The sequence below is a fragment of the Conger conger genome, chromosome 4, assembly GCF_963514075.1.
Source record: "Conger conger chromosome 4, fConCon1.1, whole genome shotgun sequence".
Classification (NCBI taxonomy): domain Eukaryota; kingdom Metazoa; phylum Chordata; class Actinopteri; order Anguilliformes; family Congridae; genus Conger; species Conger conger.
In genome coordinates this window covers 51,646,047-51,667,561 of record NC_083763.1, presented here as the reverse complement: position 1 = coordinate 51,667,561, position 21,515 = coordinate 51,646,047, and the positions used below count along the sequence as shown (strand labels likewise).

The 21,515-nt window shown below is 40.3% G+C and overlaps 1 protein-coding gene across 1 annotated transcript in view; it reads right to left on the bottom strand.

The window, feature by feature from the left end:
* Positions 1–416: 416 nt before the first annotated feature.
* Positions 417–21,515, bottom strand: part of oxsr1b (oxidative stress responsive kinase 1b) — a 74,282-nt gene continuing 53,183 nt past the window's right edge. Inside the window, exons 8-19 of the mRNA XM_061238761.1 lie at positions 20,964–21,065; positions 19,280–19,413; positions 16,430–16,478; positions 15,070–15,135; positions 13,636–13,758; positions 8,602–8,637; positions 8,144–8,320; positions 6,632–6,696; positions 5,668–5,720; positions 5,187–5,255; positions 4,402–4,466; positions 417–2,907 (exon numbers count right to left, since the gene is read on the bottom strand). Coding sequence (XP_061094745.1) covers positions 2,833–2,907; positions 4,402–4,466; positions 5,187–5,255; positions 5,668–5,720; positions 6,632–6,696; positions 8,144–8,320; positions 8,602–8,637; positions 13,636–13,758; positions 15,070–15,135; positions 16,430–16,478; positions 19,280–19,413; positions 20,964–21,065 — 1,014 coding nt within the window. The 3' untranslated portion in view covers positions 417–2,832. The remainder of the gene's footprint in view (positions 2,908–4,401; positions 4,467–5,186; positions 5,256–5,667; positions 5,721–6,631; positions 6,697–8,143; positions 8,321–8,601; positions 8,638–13,635; positions 13,759–15,069; positions 15,136–16,429; positions 16,479–19,279; positions 19,414–20,963; positions 21,066–21,515) is intronic.

The window sequence follows — 21,515 nt, the reverse complement described above, 5'->3', positions numbered from 1 at the left end:
AATGATTGTTGGTGGCAGACAGGGTGGTTTGAGTATCTCAGAAACTGCTGATCTCCTGGGATTTTCACACGCACTATGCAAAAAAATAAATACAAATATCCTGTGAGCAGCAGTTCTGCAGACAGAAACACATTGTTAATGAGACATCAGATGAGAATAGCCAGACTGGTCAAAGCTGACAGGCAGGAGACAACACATCATAACTATAAGTGGATAGGTTACAGCAGTAGAAGTCTAAAAAATAGGTAATAAATACAGACTAAAGTGCTTGCTATAAGTGTATGCTATGTCATGTTGTCTCTAACCGGAAACCGTTACTTATATAATTCTGGCTTGATTGTGTTCATAACTACTTATCCATATAACAGTAAGAACAGAGAAGTGAATGCTAGCAAGTATAACAGAGTAGGCAGCTGATAAGTTCATTCTTTATTGATTAAAAATAATTAAGGTAACATGCATTGAAATCCAAAACCATCAAAGAAAAATCAAATGATCAAAATAAAAAATAAAATAAAACGAATAAAAAATTAAATATCTTACAGCTTTGTGTTATATTCTACAATACACAGAGTCCTGTGTAAAGATTATCTGTTCCATTGCCTCTGTACTGTTAATTACATATGATATGATATATTACAGTTAAGCAAAGAAACAAATAGGGAAAAACATTTGAAAGTGTAACTAAACTTAATGAAAGAAATTCAATGCAGTTGGATGCAGGGTTCATTCCAGAATCCAGCTTGTTCTGCCGGATATATTCACAAAGCTGTGGCTACCAATCTCACCGGTCTTCAAAAGGAGCGTGACACTAAATACTGCAAGGTTTGCGTAATACTTCAACTGTAATTTATTGACGTGTTCTAAGATGCGTTAGGCTTCTTGGAACAGTGACAGCAGTGCGCAAAACAAGATAGTAATGAACTTTGGAGATGTGAATACCCAGGAGTATTTGTCCTTCATATCTGCTTACTGTACCATATTTTATGGTAACTGCTCTCTATCTGTGATTTAAAACAAGTGGAGAAATAGCATGATTTGACAACTTCACAAGAGATGGGTAGCGATGTAATCGCTGGTATACACCATTTTGAAAAATTATAAGGGAGGGGTCTTCGAAACCTGCAAGTTGTAAACCTTTTCCTTACTACTTGATAACAGGGAAACTTCAACTTTCCATTTTATTGTATGAACTCCTGTATACCATCCATAAAAAAATCATCAGGTTGTCACTTCTGTAAGTAGATAAGCTATACTTTATTGCACACAAAACTGTCTGAGCCAATCAAAACCATGAACATATTGAGACAAAACTGCAAGATATTTTTCTCCAGAAGTAAACATACTTTTAAGGCCAAATTAATTTAGGAGCCTACTACCTCAGGGAATACAAGTAAGGGTTTAAGCAATGGATATGTTTGATACAGACGAAGATAGATGCTTTGTGTTATAAAAGCATTGCTGTTTCTACACTGAACCCTGCAGCAATGACATTTGACAGAATGAGAAGACATTCCTTCCTTTTCCTCTCTTTACATCACATTTCTGTACTCTCCTTAAGATACAAAGGCCAAGTGTGAAACACCCAGTATAAAACCTAATGAACACCAAATTTCATTATTTACACACTAAAGTCATTAATCAAGTACTTTGCAGTTGTCATCATAATATGCACTTTTCTGTTTGAGAAAATGATATGAAATCAAATTCACAGTGAATACCTGCATATGGACATACTAACGCGGGATGGTCTCGTGGCTTCAGTTACAATGTCGATAAATGCTCAACGCAGCCGAAACTATCTCACAGAAAAGAACAAAAGCGTATAGTACGTGCTGATATGATTGGTGAATGAGATAACAGAGGATTCATGGTAATCATCATTGTGGCACGGCCAAAGTCTGGACTAGTACACACAGGGTGGGCTGGATATATTCCAGTGATACCGTGAAGGAATGGGCTACATGGCACTTTGGCTGCGGTTTCCCAGTAAGAGCTTGGCACATAAGTATTCCCAGCACAGCCTACCTATAAATGTTCATCTTATTATATATGCGTGTGTGTGTGTGTGTGTGTGTGTGTGTGTTTGTGTGTGTGTGTGATAGAGATACAGAGAGAGAGACAAAGAAAGAGATGAACAATGTAAGCATAGTTTTTGATTTACATTGCTACCTTGCATAAAATGACAAATTCATCCAATGTTTCAATGATATTGTGCAACTTTCACACTGAGTGCACAACATATGCCAGTGTAGCAGTAAGCTGTGAGGTATAGGATATTCTGAAGGCGTCACAAAAGCTAAAAAAAAAAAAAAAAGCCCCAGTGAAGGGAAAAAAAACAAAAACAGAAACAATACGTTCAACATTAGTAACCGAAACCACGTTCTTTCACTCTAAATTCTGATCTGTAACTCACGTGGGGACAGGCCCCTCCTGTGTTCAGTAGTGATGCTGAAGATAAGGCATTATTACATATATCAACAGGACTTGCAGGAATTAGTTCAGATTGTGCAAATGCATTTTTTATTCTATATATAAAATGAAAAAATGGAAATCATCTGGTTGGTCAATGCTGAAAATCGTGTCCTCCTACATGTGCAACTGTAAACGTTTTTAAATATGAATCCTATGTGTTACACTTCCACCACGCAGTCCTATTTAATCAAGGTTTCTGGATCCTATGGGGATGGCGGTGATGATATGGTATTTTTTTTCTTTGGCAGTAGTGGTTTCTTTAGGCCAATGAAAATAAAACTTGCACACAGGTGTGGGTTTTGTTTCTTTTTCTTTCCAAATTTTTCAGGCAAGTCAGGTCCGTAGTAGTACAACAGTCTAACTGATGCTGAGCTGTGCAAATCCCATGAGTTTGACGTCATCGGGAATTTCAGACCCCTCCACACCGGAAGCCTGGAAAAGCGAGACAAGGATCTAGTTACCAACCTGGTGCCTGCACTTCTATAACATTCCTTAGAAGTAGACTAATTCAAACACAGATAGCACAACTGACTAAAATTTGGACCACAAACATTTAAAAATTTAACCACTTCAGTAAGTCAACATTTCCGAAAATACAAACTTACGGATATTTACATATTTATTGATCATTTTATGGAGTTATTTTTATTTTATGTCATGGGGGCAGCTGTGCTTTTGAACTTTAAGCTGAAGACCAAAATCCCATTCCAAACTGATGGTATTCTTACTGCTTCTCGAGGGGTCAGGTCACAATCTGCAGCGTTCAGGTGACACCACACATCAGAATGACTACTATGGGGTAGCCTGTATCATAGTGGTATAAGACTGGGACCCAGAAGGTTGGTGGTTCAAGCCCCAGTGTAGCCACAATAAGATGTTTGGCCCTTGAGCAAGGCCATTAACCCCACATTGCTCCCTGGGTGCCGCACAGTGGCTGCCCACTAATTTTCACAATATTTCCTGTGCCCCCAGCTGCCACTCAACCCCAAAGCATAATGAATCCACCGCCATGCTTCACAGTTGGCAAGGTGTTCTTCTCTTCACCCTTTTTTCTCCAAACATACCTTTTTTTGGTGGTGGCCAAAAAGTTCAATTTTGGGTTCCTTAGCCCAAAGCACATTGTTCCAAAAGGCTTCAGGCTTCTTAATGTTTTCTTTTGCATTCTTCAGATGCTTAATTTTGTGTTGAGGTCCTTCTTTCTGGCAACTCTGCCATGTAGGTTTTTATTGTTTAAAGTATGTTGTATTGTCCTGTGAACAGCTATAACTGTTCCATTTATCTTCCATTTTCTTTTTTGTGGCCTCTATAGCCCTGGAATTACACTCACCCGACTCATTGAAGCCCTAATGAGTAAATCGACTGGGTCTTGGCCTTAGAGATCATCTTCTTTGAAAGTAACAAAGAATAATCCAAAATGATTCCCAAACCTTTGCACAGGGCCCCTTTCATATTTTATCATTTATAAATGGTAAACAATGTAAATAAAAAGCAATCATGTTTAACTCCACTACCATTCAGAGTTCAGGTTTGCTTTTGATCACATACAGATTCATTGTAACAGACATTTTTTCACCACTCTGTAAACTCTTTAATTCCAGACAAATGAAAGGGTCACATGAGGCTTTGTGAGCTGGCGTATTTGAAGTAAGCCGATGTAAAATGTTTAAAGTTTATGCAAAGAATTTGCATCTTTATTTGATTACCAGAGCATATTATTGCTAGGGGCAACTTAACAAAACTGTTTGTACAAATGCAAAAAATACATTAATGGTGTCATGTAACATTTACTGTAACAAAGCTTTTGAAATTAGCTTTCTGCTTTCAGTATTTACAGAATAACAGTACATTTTCCATGCATTTTGGATTGACATGAAAATACTCAGATGAACTGATCAATCAGAAATGTATTTTTTTAATTTTACATACCAGCTTGAAAGTGACATTTTTGTTGGCTTGTGGCTCATCGACTATTTTCTGTAAATTGGCAGCAACTGAAATGAAAGAGCAAAGTTACTGGACATTCCTTACAGGTGAAGTACAAGTCACATGGTGCATCTTCTTCTCACGACACTACAGCTACAGTGTTTATGCTACATAGAAGCAGCAGCGGAACAAGTGATGCTAGAACTTTCTATGGAAAGTCCTGTGAGGCAAATGTGTCAATTGGTTCAGAATAACTTCTGAAAAATGCTAAACATTTTTACCCTACACTACTATCAGGATCTTTTGACATATTATTCATGCGTAAATGGTCTCACTCATTTACTTGTAAATAGCAACACCACCAGTGTTAGTTGTTATCAGGGATTGTTATGGGAGTCTCTTGCCGCATTGTTCGCTACCCCAGTTCTTCCATACCGAGTGGATGACTGGCTTTATGGTACACACAAATGAGGTGCGAGCATGAAAACCTGTAAATCAATCAGCAGAGGCATGAATCAGCTGCAGTAAAACTCGGCTGCACGTGTGTGTGCATGCAACACTGAGTCGGGCCTTATTTGTATCTTAAACTGATGCGCCACTGCTGGGAAAAATTTGAGGGGAAACACAGAGAAGCTAGCTACCAGTTCTGCCAAGCAAGTCATTAATTGTACAGTAGTGCATATATTACTAATACTGTCCTGTTCTTCAGTGTTGAGATCGGAAGGAGAACAGGCCAGGCAGTGTGTGGATGGCAAACAGGTGGACTTGGACAGTGGTTTCTCACTCACCTATGACTAAATCTCTCCCGTCTACCAGGCCAGCAGTCACCAGCTCCTGGGACACACCATCTGCCGTGTCTGACAAGGCCAAGGAGAATCGGGATTCACATATTAACATTCACAACATCTGATAAGTGCTCATTAAAAGTGACTTTTCTCTTGCCCGTCTGTTGCTCCCACTCATCTCGTCTCAAATGGCCTCAGGCCACGGGGCATTCTCAAGTCTCCACTGACCTGAAGAGTCAGTCCAGACCTGAATCTTCCTTCAGCAGACTAATCAAAGCCCAAATCTGGGTCTACAGCTTCAACAACCTTTCAGAAGCTGGAGGGATTTGGCTGCTCAATTCACAACTGACGAGTTTGTTTGTTTATTTCACACTGTTCCACAAATCATTTGCTATTGATGCATTTGATGCGCTTAACTCCTTAAAAACCACAAGAGGTAATAAAATGGTAAAAAAAAAGTAAAATCACTGAAAAATCAGCTTACCTCTTCCAGGCATGAATTCAAATCGTATGTCATTTAGTTCCTTCTTTAAATTTCTGTAGAGAGAGAGAGAATTCACTTCATATATAGTGTCGACATTAGCTTCTATATAGTTCTCCAGCAAAATAAAATTTTAAAAGCAAAGACATTCTACAATCTTTAATATCAGATAAGGATTTTAGTTTGCAGAAAAAACTAAATGTCTGCTTCAATTAAAACATTTAATGACTTTGAGGATACTTAGGTCATAGGTCAACAATATAATGTCCTGAATCACCTTCATATCAGTAGCAGTCTACTGCAGGACTACCCATCCCTGTGTTCCTGGAGATTCTGTAGTTTTCCATTTCAACCCTAATTTGGCACACCTGATTCTACTACTTAGCAATGAGATCTTTAGCTGTTTAATGAGGTGTGCTTTGTTAGGATAGGGTGAAAACCTATTGGATGTCCTAATGTCCATGAACAGGATCGGCCAGTCCTGGGCTACTGTAATAGGGAAACACCCTTGGTTCTGCTGCCCTCTATTGGCATTTCAAGATATTGCAATTAGAGAATACAGTAACTTAAACAGGCAGTCCTGTTAAAGAATAATCCAATGAAGTAGTGCCATGTAAGAAGATGCATGCTAAATACTCTTAAGACTTCCCATTCGTTGCCCAAAAACCAGCCTTTTAACTTGATTTGATGCTGAATTTGTTTGATCAAATGTCTTTAAAAAATGCACCAAAATAATTTATACATTTGTACAAGATGATAAAACAAGTTTTAACCATAATTGTAAGACACGGTTAGTATTACATTAATGTCAGTTATGGTACAAGCATTTGACATAATCGTATTACCTTAATGCAGGCATATATGACCTGAAGCTGGGCTGGTTCATATGCCATCATCTACAGTTGTGATTGTGTGCAAACAAAACAACATATCAGCGAAGCAAAAGGAAAGGTTAAGCAAGTGTTACCTCAACCTTAATACCAAGCTGATGGGAGTCTTGGTGGCGTCGTACGCGGGAGCAGCTGCTGGGGCCTATGGCACAAGGAAATGATGTATTAAAAACACATCCTGCTAACAAACAAAGCAGCTCTATTCGGCCTGCAGTAAAAAGAAGCTGGTGCTGATGACACTGCACTGACTCAAGAGGCTCAACTCAACTGCCACAGCTGGAAACTGGCAACTGCCGACTGTCAATTTTATGTCTGAGAGAACAGAGGTGGGGAAAATAAATCCTGTGCGTCCGGTAATGACATGCCAGATTCAAGTTAGGATCAAGAGTTACCAGCAATGTGATATTGCATATATATATTTTTTTGAATGGTATATTCCATATTTCAAATGGAATATACCATTTGCCTAGCTGGAGGGGAGTATGGAGGGAGGTCTCTTCTGTCTTGATTCAACAGAGACTTGTGTTATTGAAAATAAAGCAACTATTAAAATGACCCACGTAAAAACCATTTACAATACCAGTAGTGTACCCAATTCACACTAAACATGTCCAGGGGAAAGTTCATCCAAAATGACTGTCTGGCTTCAACGCCAAATAGTTTCATCCAATCAGATCTCAAATTAAGCTGCCCTTGGTGTCTCGGTGGCGCAGCCTGTAGAGCACTGACCGCATGCTCATTGCGAGCCGCGACGTCGGCGGTTCGAATCCGACCGTCCGACATTTGTCGCATGTCTTCCCCTCTCTCTCGCTCCCATTCTTCCTGTCTCTCTATACTATACACTGTCCAATAAAGCTGAAAAAGGCCTAAAAAATATCAAAAATAATAATAAAAAATTAAGCTGCCCTCTCAAAACCTACTGCAGCCACGAAACTCCATTAAATCAGCTTTCGCTAACAGGGCTCAGCACGATTAGGTGAAATTTAACACTTTATTTGAAAGGGTTCCTAGGGGAAAAGGGAGAAAAAAAAGATACGACTCATCACTTTGCAGAGCACTCTCACTAATATTTGCCCTTTTTATCTGTGGCCTTTACAGAGCAGCCTGTCGCCTTCCCTAAAGGTGAGAGTGGGGAACAGCCAACGGGGTGCGGGCATCTCTCAATGAATAAAAAAAAGCATGTGGAGGTGGTGCTTACTCAGCAGAGACAGCACTGTCTGAATAACACTAGGATTTTCTGAGGGGAAAATTGATTTTGGCAGAGCTGCAAGAAAAGGACTGACAGACCGCTGCAAGAAAAGGACTGACAGACTTGCAAAACTAGCGGCCCCAGCACCCCCCGTCCCCACCACTGGGTGGCGATGATCGCTTGATCGTGAATTCAAATCGGCACAATATACTAAAGAAGAACACTTTGATTGGCGAGGACTCTTGCAGTGTGAGCTTGAGATCTGCGTTCACTCAAATGCGCTTCAATTCTTGTGAATTACAATTACTGTGGAGACTGCTTTGATCCCCGGATAATTTTCCCCCTGCAATTTTGGGGACAGGCCAGAGGAACATCAGTGATGAATGCATGCGAGGTGCACCTGGGCAGCTGGGGCAGCTGGAGCGGGGCCTTGTGCTGGGACTGAAGCCTGGGCTACGGGTGGAACGCTGGCCTGGGGAGCCTGCGCAGCAGCCTGGCCAGCAGGCTGAGGTAGTTGGGCTTGGCCTTGGGCTGAAGGCTGGATTTGACTACTTGATGGCTCTGCCACTGAAAAAACCTAGAAAAATATATATATTTATGAATTATGGAATGTGGATATAATGTCTCTTTTCCACAATAACTAAAACCAAGATTAAAACAATTCATTGGAGCAAATGAATGAATTAGTGTTTTTTAATAATGAACAGGATACAATTTAATGCTCAAATGCCCGCTTCATTAATTAATTAAACACTCATTAGCTAATTTCTTCATTGCAATACTAATTACATGTATTATTTAAATACTGTTATGGACATTACTTATACCAAACGGAAGAGGGAAAAAAAGAAAGCAAACCTCGGAGTTCTGCGATCCTTCTTTCACTCTCGGCGACTGAAAACCAAAAAAACACAAAATCATATCAGGGGCACTGCGGTACACAAGTTAATTGCACGCACACGATCTCTGTTAATGTTAATCAGTATTGAGTGCACTGCAGGAGTGAGTAGGGGTCACAAACACAGCTTGCTGCCAGCAACCAAAAACGCTGGCTGCTTTTAAACTGCCAACTATTATTTTTAGCCAATACAATCAAAGTAGTAATAAAATGAGAATCTAATTCAGTAAATTGCTTGAAAACCATGCAATCAGATCTGAAGATGATACCCCTTCTGTGGTGAATCATAGACCGAAGGGTTGTTGGGGACACTGTCAGCACTATATCAGCCCCAACAGACCTGGGAAACTGAGGTTGTGTTACGCAAGCATTTGGCTCAATTGAGGGCAGATGAAGACCAACGTGGCTTCCCGAGAGATAGCTTGGTGCCTCTGCTAATGCCATACAGTATATGCAGAGCCAAAAATGGAGCCAGTGTCAGACAATGACATCGAAAGGTCAGAGCTGGCTGAGAAAAATGTCTACTTTTCAAAGTGGAGAGACAGAAAGGCAGTGTCTAAGCTGATTTGTCTTACAGCAGTCCTCGAATACAAATACTTGAAAAGCTCAGCATAACAAACTAATCATTTAAACAATCTTATCATAATTAATAACAAATGAGGCCCACTGCATTCATAAAGGCAATCATTTCATGAATTATGGGGGGGGGAAAGCAAATACACATTTTTGTTATATGAAAATCAAAATTTGATAACCCAAATGCACAAGTGGGGTTCTGTTTTTTATGATTTCAATTGTTTAAATTTTTTAATGATTATAACAAGAACTGCTTGTAAGTGTTAAATCTGATATTAAAGATTACCCACAGTAAGTAATCTTTCTTTTGTTGGTTAATACGTAACAATGATTTGGTAAGTACGTAGATAATTGAACTACTAATACAGATGGCTTCCAGGAAAGACATCTCCCCCCCCAGTTGTTTAGCAAGGCCACAAATGTGTTCCACCATATTCACTTTTAAGATAATGAACTATATACAGTGAGGTCCATACGTAGCTGGACAGTATAACTATATATCCTTCTAGCTTGGTACTCCACTTGGGAGTGTTGATTAAACGATGATTATGAGGTGCAGACTCACATTTAATTTTACTGTACATCCATATCGAGAGATCTGTGTAGGAATTACATCCCTTTTTATACATAGCAGCCCCTCCCCCCCAATTCAGGGGACCAAAAGTAATTGGACAGTTGGCTTCACAGATTTTCCTGATTAGTCATGTGTATTCAATCGTGCCTGCAACACATATGAGAACTTTCAGTATCTAGACTTGATTCTAGGCTTTTAAGTGTTTTATTAGCATTTGTAAAATTGAGGACTAGAGCTGTGCCAATGAAAACCAAAGAAGCCATTGGGTTCTCAGGCAATTACTTTTATTTCAGGCAATTGCTCTTGCCATCCCTCTGATACAAGTCAAGAATTCAGAATTCTGCTGGCTCGTTTAGGTACTACTTAGCAAGCCATAGCCTGGCCATTCGGTTTTTGCAGCTAACTAGTCATTTGTATCCTGTAGTGTAGCCTCTGTAGACAAGAGTTTGGTGGTTTTTCTTTATTATGGCAGGAATTATTTGGTCATCAAAGTTTTCCTTGGCCTACTTTCCTTTGCAATTACTGAGCTCACCAATGCTCTTTTTGTTCTTAGTGATATTCCAAACTCCAAAACAAAAGCCTATTGTTTGGCCTATGTCTCTGACTGTTCTTTCTGTTTTTCATAATGGCTTCCTTCACTGGCACTGGCACAACTCTGGTCCTCATGTTGACGAACACTAACAGACTCCAAAGGCAAGCAAAAGCCTAGAATCAAGACTGGATACTGAAGCTTTCTTATACCTGCACTAAGTAAGTGACTGAATGACCTGACGAATCAGAAACAGCTGAGAAGGCAACTGTCCAAAATGGTCACCTAAAACAAGGGGACAATGTATAAAAATGGGTGTAATTCCTACATGGATCAATTAATATGGATGTAAATTAAAGGTGACAGTCTGCACTTTAACATCCTATTCATCATTTCATTTAAAATCAACGTGCGGGAGTACATAGCCAAAAGAACAGAAATTGTACCACTGTCCAAGTAATTATGGACTGCACTGTATGACTAGATTAAAAAAGTTCCTCTTGAAATTTGAATGTGAAAGATGCACCACAGTAGAATATCAGGGGAAAAAGAGGAATTTCAGTTCATTAATACACACTACACAGATCATCTGCTGAAGGTGACATACCGTATACCGACTGCGTGTCCCTGTTGTTAAGCAACAATATGTGAAGCATTCCACTGTACAGCCAAGACTGATGTCAGAGATTATACTGTATTTTACCACGGCTTTCTGATAACCTGTTGGATTTGAACATGGAACGCTGTGGTAGATTGGTCTTATAATAATAATAATGGGGAAACTGCAGGCAAGATAATACCGTTTTCATGATCATATACATTTAGTTTTATAAAGCTAGTGTGCCACCAGTAACAAAGACAAACTGATTCTACAACAAGCCTACCCCTTCAAATGACATAAATTATGCAAGTGCTTAAAGATTCACAGACACTAACATGAGCAGGATGTTTGTAGTCATTCTTTAAGAAGTTAAGCTAAAAGACTATTTTTATTTGGCAGCATTTCTCTACATTTTTCAAAGATGAGAGGGAAACATCTGCAAGTGATATTGTGCTGCTTGTCCTGTGGGGTTTCACTGGTCCCAACACAAGAAATTCTGAGAAAATGGGAATTCCCTAAAAATAGCAGTAATACCAGAATGGGTTGCGTTATGATGTAGAACACCTTTTCAGATATTTTCCAGGGGCAAAGAGATCTAACAGATACCAATGTAGCCCCTCCGGAGTTTCATTCATCTATTTAATTTGTTACACTAAACACAAGGAATTCTAAACCTTCTCTTCATCACAATAAGGTGACTAACACTTGCAATGTAAAAAGATCACACCACATGAAAAGTTTCCATTATATTCACAGGAACTTTTAGCAACAAACTGTACAGTATGAACTGAGAAACTATGCTTCAAGTCAGCGTATTCATCCACATATATAATGCAACATAACTTTAGGCGTAAAACTGCAAGCTTGTGAGGTCTTCTGTACTGTGCACACCAACAGAATACACAAGGACCCTAAAAAACACCACTTCAGCTCCCCTTCACCCCCAGCTCTCAGCTCCAAAGGGAGTCTGGCCCCTCCCTGCTCCTCTTTTACATGCCTCAAATCCCTCCCTGAAAACTGATGCCCTTGCATTAAATAGGAGCACCAAACAGCATAAAAACATTAGTTCTCACATCTTATTAGCATTAGCTTTATTCATCTGCTTAGCAGACAAAATTATCCAGGGCAACACCAAGTTCTCACAGAAAGTAAGCTTTTAGACAGTGTAGCTGATTTGCCATACAAGCTCTCTGGGTGGCAGCACAACAGCAATATAACACTAATGTTACCCCTTGGGTCAGAAAATGTGCCCTAACCACTAACAACAGCACAACACTGTAACATTGCTCTGCTAAAGTGGAAGACTTATTGGCCCCATCAGTACTTTGTAATAGAAGCGAGCAGGAATCTGCTCCACTAAAGCAGCACTGATTCTGTGACATCGTACTCGACTGAAAAACCTTGCGTACTCTGGAGCACTTCCCACACCTCTATGTCCAAAGACATGCAGGTTAGGTTAATTGGAGAGTCAGAATTGGCCCTCGGTGTGTTCCTGGCCACTGCCCTTGACCAAGGCACGGGCCTCAAAACTGGAGTTGGTCCCCCGGGCACCGCACTACGGCTGTCCACTGTTCCTAAGTAATTAGGATGGGTTAAATGCAGAGGACACATTTTCTTGCCTTAGAAGGCAACGAAAAAAAAAAAAAAAATGTTTTAATGTCCCGCCCCCAGCCTCCCACCCCACCCAATGAGAGCCCTTCCTTGTTAGGGGAACGCCATCTGTATTTAAGTGAAGAGAACAACCCTGGGTGGGGGCAGCTCAAGCGGGAGGGAGAAGCGCACTTGACGCCGGGGCGCGCTTATGGCCTTGGGCTGCTGGTCCTTCACCGTCAAACACAAAGAACAAGGGAGGGGTGAGGATGACGGCACGGTCAGACCTGCTCAACACTCCCTGAACGCTCTGAGCATTATCATCAGCTTTCACTTAACCCCTTAAGTCAACTGGAAAACGTCTCTTTCACAGTGACAACGTGGGGAATTAACTCTGAGTAGCACTCTTCAAACTCTTTGAGCACACAACGGTTTTCAAACCATTTTTGTGAACAATGTGAACAGCTATATAGTGCGATAAAAAACAGGTCTGAAGTTTACATATATAATTGTAATGGCTGGTTATTATTTTGCTGTTCATAACATTACTTAAAAATAATTTGATAACACTTTAACTGAACCCCACACCATAAGACTGACATAACATTGTCATACACACTTCATAACAGCTGTCACAAGATGGCTTAACAGATGATGTCAGGTAACATCAAATGACATAAAACGGGTAACATCTGTCATAATAGGGGGCGACATGGCTCAGGCAGTAAGAGCAGTCGTCTGGCAGTTGGAGGGTTGCCGGTTCAATCCCCCGCCCGGGCTGTGTCGAAGTGTCCCTGAGCAAGACGCCTAACCCCTAAATGCTCCTGACGAGCTGGTTGGTGCCTTGCATGGCAGCCAATCGCTGTCGGTGTGTGAGTGTGTTTATGAATGGGTGAATGAGAAGCATCAATTGTACAGCGCTTTGGATAAAGGCGCTATATAAATGCCAACCATTTACCATTTACCAGATAAAAAAACTTTCAGCCTTATGGCGAGGGGTTTAAGTAAAGTGTTACAGATAATTCCAAGTTTTGTAAAAGTCATTTATGTCCACAGTATAAGCGTGTGATTCGGGTCTTGGAGCTGGGACGGTTGAAGAACGGTCAGAGGAAGCGGAGACAGACCCGTAAGGCTGCCACGGCGGCCTTGCCCTCCTCGCTCTCCTCGTCCAGCTCGTCATCGCTCCACTCCCACTCGCCGTCCTCGGTCTTGTGCAGTCTGCCGCTGGAGCCCGGCACGCGCCTCACCTGCAGGAGGGACCCCAAACACACGTACGCACACACATACACGCATATACACAAACACACACACACACACACACACACACACACACACACACACATACACATACCACACACACACACATACCACACACCACACACCACACACCACACACCACACACCACACACCACACACACACACCACACACCACACACCACACACCACACACCACACACCACACACCACACACCACACACACAGGACACAAAGCACACAGAATGATTTCCAGAGAACAGTCTAGGGTCGGGCACACACAAACAAAGGGAAGAATATTAGGCTATAGACAGGCAGCAAGAAGTGACCAAAATTGGTCTGATTGTCTGCTACTGTAACTGTTGCTTTCCTTGATGTCTGAATAGCAAATAATCACACTGAATGTTATATTTTCCATTCTAATTGGGATTAGATTTGTATTTGGTTGTAAACCTGCTACATATCAGATACCTGGCTGTGACTTGTGCCTGTGCTGGTGAAATGAGATTATTATTTTTTTTCATTGCCTCTAAACTGCTTTTTTTATTACCCTTTTCTTATGTTCATATTGCATTACACTGTCATTACATGTATCTTATCTAGTAACTTTGCAAATAGCTGGTTTGAATCCGTTAATTATTGGACAGTCGCTCAACAAACAAATGCGATTTGAGCATTAAGGCCTGCTGTTTAAACAAAGTCCTAGGCACTGCAGGCCACAACTTGAGAATCCCTGTCCTGTAAGCAATAAAGGTGCATTAAAAACACAATTACCCACGGCAGGAATTTATTATCGACATCAGGAGGCCGCCATCCAAAGTGCCCAAGCAACAATGAAATCTGTGCCCACGTTTTTATAGCTTTTCATCAGACACAGAGCATAATTGCAGACCGCATTTGGGATTGCAGCGTGCAATTAAACTCAACAACAAACACATAAACTAAGAGGAAATGGTTAGAAATCCACATGATCTACAACAAAGAGATACCAGTGGGACATATTAATCTACAAATGAATTTCTAATAAAAAGTAAAAAATAAAAAGCCACAAAATTCTAAATTACACTTGGAAATGGGCCTGGCAAGCTTCTGGTAATAGTACGTTTTTTCGGCGGACAGTTAAAATAGCACCGTCATGCTGTATGCAGCACTTGCTGTATGCAGCATGTGACCTTTCAGCACACTCATTTCTTATATGCCTTTTGGTGTCGGCAAAAAACAACGGACCTGGAAGATCATCGCCATTTCTGTGACTTATCCACTGATTTAACGCAGGCTAATTTCCTGGTGTTGTCAATCTTACCCTTTTGGATCTTTCTCCTATTGTTGGTGCCCTCTGTAACAGTTTTTCTTGCAAATATTCATTGTTCTGAAGACAAGAGTGGAAAATAAACATAAGCGACTTACGCAGCTTACACTTTCATCAAAAACAATATCCATGAATGCAGCTGAGTGTTTGTATTGTTGATGCAGCAGCTAGGACCCATCAGTAAAATTATGGTTTTGTTTATTGAGGCAGCAAAAAGTGTTGCGTGAGGTGTGTCAAACCTAAATCTCAGGGGGCCACAGTGTCTACGGCTTTTTGTGGTTTGCTTTCAATCGGCTGCCAGTTAGGGCATTGAAAACAAGGTTTGTGTATCCTTTAGCCAATCAAATAACTGCAGGTGGTGAGAACAACCCAAATACCAACAGACACTGTGACCCTCCAGGACTGGAGTTTGACATCTGTCACCTAGAGGAAACTGAACTAACTAATGTACTACTCATGAATTTCCTTCCTTCCTACATACTGTGTACACACAGTGGTCACCAGAATTACATACTGTGTACATACAGTGGTCACCAGAATAATTTACACCCTTAATAAGGCAGATAATGAACATGTATAATTGTTGCTGTTCAAACATATGGGAAAACGATATACTTTTATTGCAATACACTTAATCTCATGTTACAATGTTTTTTATTTAGTAGTCTAATTCTTTCCGACAACCACAGGTGCCAAGAGTTTGGTTGATTCCATTGAATCATTACTAAAGCACACAGCTTTGTGTTGGAAAATAAAGGATATGGCGATGACTGAATTATTTTTTAGTTTACAGCTTTTTTATAACACATTTATCAAGAGTGGCAATAATTCTGGAGGCCACTGTATAACTATAAAATTAGTAGCTATGTAGCATGAATTGCCCAAAACGAGAACATAATGCTCAGCAAGCAAAGAATCTCCGCAGTTGACACACAGCACCCCCTACAGGAAAAGTATGGCAATGCACTGCATCCCAAAGAGGAGAACGTGTGCTCTCCCGACAAGCCGCAATTCCCTGCAGTGCTACACCAGTCAGGTTTGTGGCGGTCCTAAACTGCAGAGACAGCACTCCGGATGTTTAGGTGTGGACTGTGCCAGGTGGCCCGAAACCCCCGCGGGGACGTAAATATCAGCCTTTGTCACGAAAAATAACGCTTGAAAAGCAATGTTAGCGGCGCAACGCGCGGAATGCCAGGAAGGCCTTGGCTGGGTTCAGATAGCCGGCGCTACGAAATAAAACCTTTCCCCAGGGAAGCAGGAGGTACGGGGTGGGTTTCGTAACGCGTTACGGCTTTGTTTGGGAACCCAAGTTCGGGACCCTCTGAGGCCAGCGGGGGATTAAGTGTCTCTTTACCTTAGCTTTCTGGAAGAATTTGTGTTTTAAAAGCTCAGATGACGTTGGTCTGAAAGAAAACAAAGACATGGTAAAATAAGATACTCTTCTTTAATTCCTTTCATATTAGAATTGTTAGGCCGTAACAGTTGACCCCTTTAAAGACATGAATCGCAATGAGAACAGCGGAGAATATACTGTAAGAAACTCTTTCCTGTTTCAGACCACGGTTTTCATTTCCCCCAAGATGGCAGTAAACATCTTGGCTGCTGTGCACTTAAGTGAGTCATGATCAAAAAATCAAATGCGTCTTCATTAATAACGAGCATTAAAACATCAAGCACATCGCTATGCATTTACATACACACATAAAGCACAATAACAACCTTGGTATTGCCAGAGAAACAAGGAAATCGTGTGGACTGAAACATAAATCTTTGAGCTTTACTACAGTTTTATGATTCATCGGAGGACATGCTCTTATGATTAATACACTGTAGCGCATCTGCAGCCTCCATCTTATATCACCGCCATCACAGCAGCCAGCCTCGGTTCCGGTAAAAACTGGAACAGGGCTTTGGTGCACAACGATAATCAATCAAATTTGGACACTACAGTACACTACATAGAGAGTGGACCAATCTCACGACCCCACAAAATATATATATTTCCAGTGTCCCAAACTAGCAAGGAAATCCTAATTTTTTTTTTAAATAAAAATGAATTACAAATTACTCCAACTCCATTAATGACACAACACAAACACAAGGTAAACTAATATGGAGAATTATATGGAATATTTATTTTAAATTATAGTGTGTATAGATTTGAAATGTAAACAAACTCAAAAAAGGATGTGTTGATAACCAACACACTTTTTGTGTTAATACTATTACTTTCAACACATTTCGTGCTAAAGTGTAACAAATGTACAATGTACTATATGAGTTACAAATGGAGATATTTTAACAAACACTGTTTAGAAAGTAACACTACATTGTTGTCCTTAATTTGACATGTAGGTTCATTTAAAAACCTACAATACATACATTGTGCGTTGCTTTTAACATTGGTTTTGAGAGTACACACGCTTCGGAATGTGGTTTGCATTCCAAACAAGTGTATAATGTTATGCTGCCCCGAGTCTCTGACTGGCAACCCGTTCAACAAATTATTATTTCAAATCATTATCATTTCAAATATTTTATTTTTTACAGTCAAACATAAATATATATGGGCCAATATATGAAGGTAAAGTGCAGGTCTTACCACTTGTTAAAGAGAGCAGCCCTTGTTGGGCACATAGAGGATGGAGTACAGAGGACAAAGCACAATAACCCCACACTCCTTGAATAACAGCAGGGCTCCACTCCTTCAACACCCTCCTGTTTCACAGCTCCATTCTCCCTCCCTTCTAAAAATACGGGTCATTTGTGAAGGCTGTGGAATCTCCTATTGGCCGGAGCGTGCTTCTACATTCTGTGCTGCCAAAGGAGCAGGGCTGGCATCACTGGAAATTAGATTTTATGGCATCCCTCCAATGGTATGGGGTAGCCTTTGAAGTATACTGCAGTTATTGCAAAAAAGGAAGAGCTCAACATGCTACAAGCAAGCTAAAATCTTAAGAGCGAATCGGCACTCAACAGCAAGGACAAATAGATTATATGAGATTCCTTACTTGGACAACTTCACAGCGACAAGCCCAAAATAAGAGACGGTGGAGCACATAGAGTTCCTCTTTAATGGATAAGGGAGACTGACGTTTCAATATCTACGATGTCTTTCGGCAGGTTTTCATTCCAACCGATCACCACATCAGCTGATTTCAGTAATTGGATTCAGTAATTCCGTCCTCTCTGGTTAAAGATGTGTTATAATTTGTGAAATCAGCTGGAGTAGCAATTGGTTGGACTGAAAGCCTGCATACTCTTGGCCCTTCATGGCATATGATTGGGCACCAATTGGGCAACAATTGCTCCGAGCTCTGTGTGTTTTTTAAATGAGTTTATATATATATATATATATATATATATATATAAAAATTACAAATCGGACCAGCCCCCTGGAGCCTTTCCCATTACCTGTTTGCATTGCTAGCAGCAGTAATGTCACAAGGGTGCCATCCCCAACACTGATCTGAACAGCACTATCACGTCAGCCTGCTGTTAGCGTAGCACTACTCTGCTGATACAGTACAGAGCAGCACTTACAGTATAATGCTCCCTGCTTCGATGCTGTTTAACATATAGATGAACACCTATCCGCAAGGACCTGTCGATTTTGTAATTACATGGTCTGGTGTTGCCATGTACAGTAATTGAACACAGGGATTTATAGCAAATGTTTTTTGAATCTGTTCATTGCATTTCTTTATGCATACAAATGTAAATTGGGATTTAAAGATAAAACGTGATTACTTGAATGCAGCTTCCCGTTTTCCATCAGAATTTTTATATTTATTTATATATAGGCAGCAGTGGTGCAGTATTAGAGGAATAAAACATTTTGACCCAGTGTTAATACAGCCTCCTGGGGTGTGAACATATTACCATCAGTGTGTGCACACATACTGAAAGAATCCATGGGCTTTTGTAGATTGTTTAGCGAGATAACACACATTCAAAGCGTTCCAGCTCACTAAAATGACTGTTGGATGCAAGAGATAATAACGGAACATTATCTTACATCGTTCCCACATGTTAGAAGGACTGAAATTTTTGGAAAACTTGGAAAAGTCAACAAGCATAAATTGAGAGTGGCAGAGGTGGAAGGATTTATTTAGGTAATTAAGAGATCATTTGAGTTATTTTGTGTGAATTTGGCCCAGTATGTATTTCTTTGAAGTGAGCATTCGTGCATGTGCGTTGTCACCTTTTTTCTGGATCCTTCTGCAGACACAGTGAGATCATCTTTCTGAAGGACTTCCCATATTTTTTCACCATCTCTTTGTCCGAGACGCCCGTCTCAAGGCAAGGGGGGTCGTTCTGTAGGGTCAGCATGAGCACCTGAAACAGAACTACGGGGGTCACTGGACGCCGGGGTTACGGTCGCTGTAGTGGAGGCTTGCCAGCTAATGGACGACTGGATGACTGACAGCTTCAGGATCAAATAGGAAAGGTTTTCTAGCTGGGATTCAAAAGAAAAAGATTCAGTTGAAGCAAATGTTTACTCGACTATATGTCTATATGTTGTCCAATGCTTCAGAATTGCACAACCTTTCTCAGCATTACTCTTCCAGGAAACAGCGCAAAACCTTATTTTTGCAATATTAGGACACCATGCACTGGAGATTTTCATAATTTAATTTAATTTGCTAATTACTATGCATGATGCTTCCTTCCCTATGCGAACAGAAGTAGAAATGAGCGGTTTCTCCCAAAGTCAAAAATATACTTTCACAGAAATGATAATGGATTCCTCTCAGTTAAACAAAATTCAGCTAATACTGAAAATAATGACTTCACCCAAGGGTCTATTCTTTCAGTGAAAGCCCCATGACTGTCAATCACAAAACTAGAAAATTATTTCTATTCAACTCAATAGCAGAAGACTGATAATGAGTTTTACATCTTCCAGGTGCATCGCTGTGTCATCACGGGAACTGTCGGCTTCAGATACAATACCCTTATATTTAGTCTTAGCAACAGTAAGACCAAAAACTGTCTGATACAGATAATGAGGAAATGAACACATTGTGAAAGAAACTAACCATTATATAACCATTAAGTTAAAAGGCCTGATAATGGAACTAGTTTATAGCTTTAATACAAAAACGCTTAGGGCAGAGCGTCTCAAGATTACTGAACGGTGGAAATGATTTTGGTCATGCTCCAAGTCACCTAAAATGAGAACACTTAAAAGCATACATCGCATAGAAGCATAAAACACAATGAGGAGGACACAGCTGAGTATATATTAAGGCCTTCCAGGGAAAGGTCTGGGCTTTAGAACTATAAAACTATAGGGATAGCAGTGTACTGTAGCATAGTGATTAGAAAACTGGGCTTGTACTGTAACTCTGAGGTTGTAGTTGTTTGATTCAGAGGAGGACTGCCATTAAACCCTCAATTAAGGTACTGAACATTACATTTACATTTTATTTAGCAGACACTTTTATCCAAAGCGACATGAATGTCTTCACTAACTACAGCTGTGGAAATTGATTATATATAAAGAATGTGAGCGATGTAAGTCTCGCTGGATAAAAGCACATAGGAAATGTCTAAAACATAAATGTATAGTAAGAAATTACATATATGCACTCACATAATTGAATAAACAGTGACTTTAGCATAACAACTTAGCATAAACTGCTATGCTGTAATAAGATGCTCTATTTTATCGAGCCATCTAATAGGCAATAGCAGCAATATCTAATGTACGTATGCCTGTATTAACTGCATACTTTCCCCCCCCTAAAACCTAGCATTTTTACTTCAGTCATGAGTGATGGATATGTGGTGGGACTCCTGTTTACTGACAGAAGCAGATTAATGCAGTCCTGATATTTACCCCGTGTTAACTGTATACTTAAGACATCTACACCCTTGCTCACCTTCATCGGAGGATATTTGTGGTAGGGAGCAGCCCCAGATGCCAGTTCGATGGCTGTAATCCCAAAACTCCAGATGTCTGCCTTGAAATCGTAACCCCTGACCTGCAGAAAATAATGGTAGTTAAATTAAAGGGATGAACATCCTGGCAATAACTGCTAATGGCACATAAAAGCATGTTACAGTGGCTTCAGAAAGTATTCAAGAAAGTATTCAGACCCCTACACTTTTTGAACACTATATTGTGTTGTAGATTTATTCAATTTATAAAAAAACAAAAAAGCTCATATCTAATTTACATATGTATTCAGACCCTTTGCTGTGGCACTCAAAATTGTGGTCAGGTGCTTCCTGTTTGCTTCAATTATCCTTGAGATGCGTCTAGAACTTGGAGTCCAACTGTGGTAAATTAAATTGATTGGAAAGGCACACACCTGTGTATTTAAGGTCCCACAATTCACACTGCCAAGCCATGCCATGAAGTCCAAGGAACTCTTTGTAAACCTCCACCATAAAATTGTGATGAGGCATAAATCAGGGCAAGGGTATAAAAC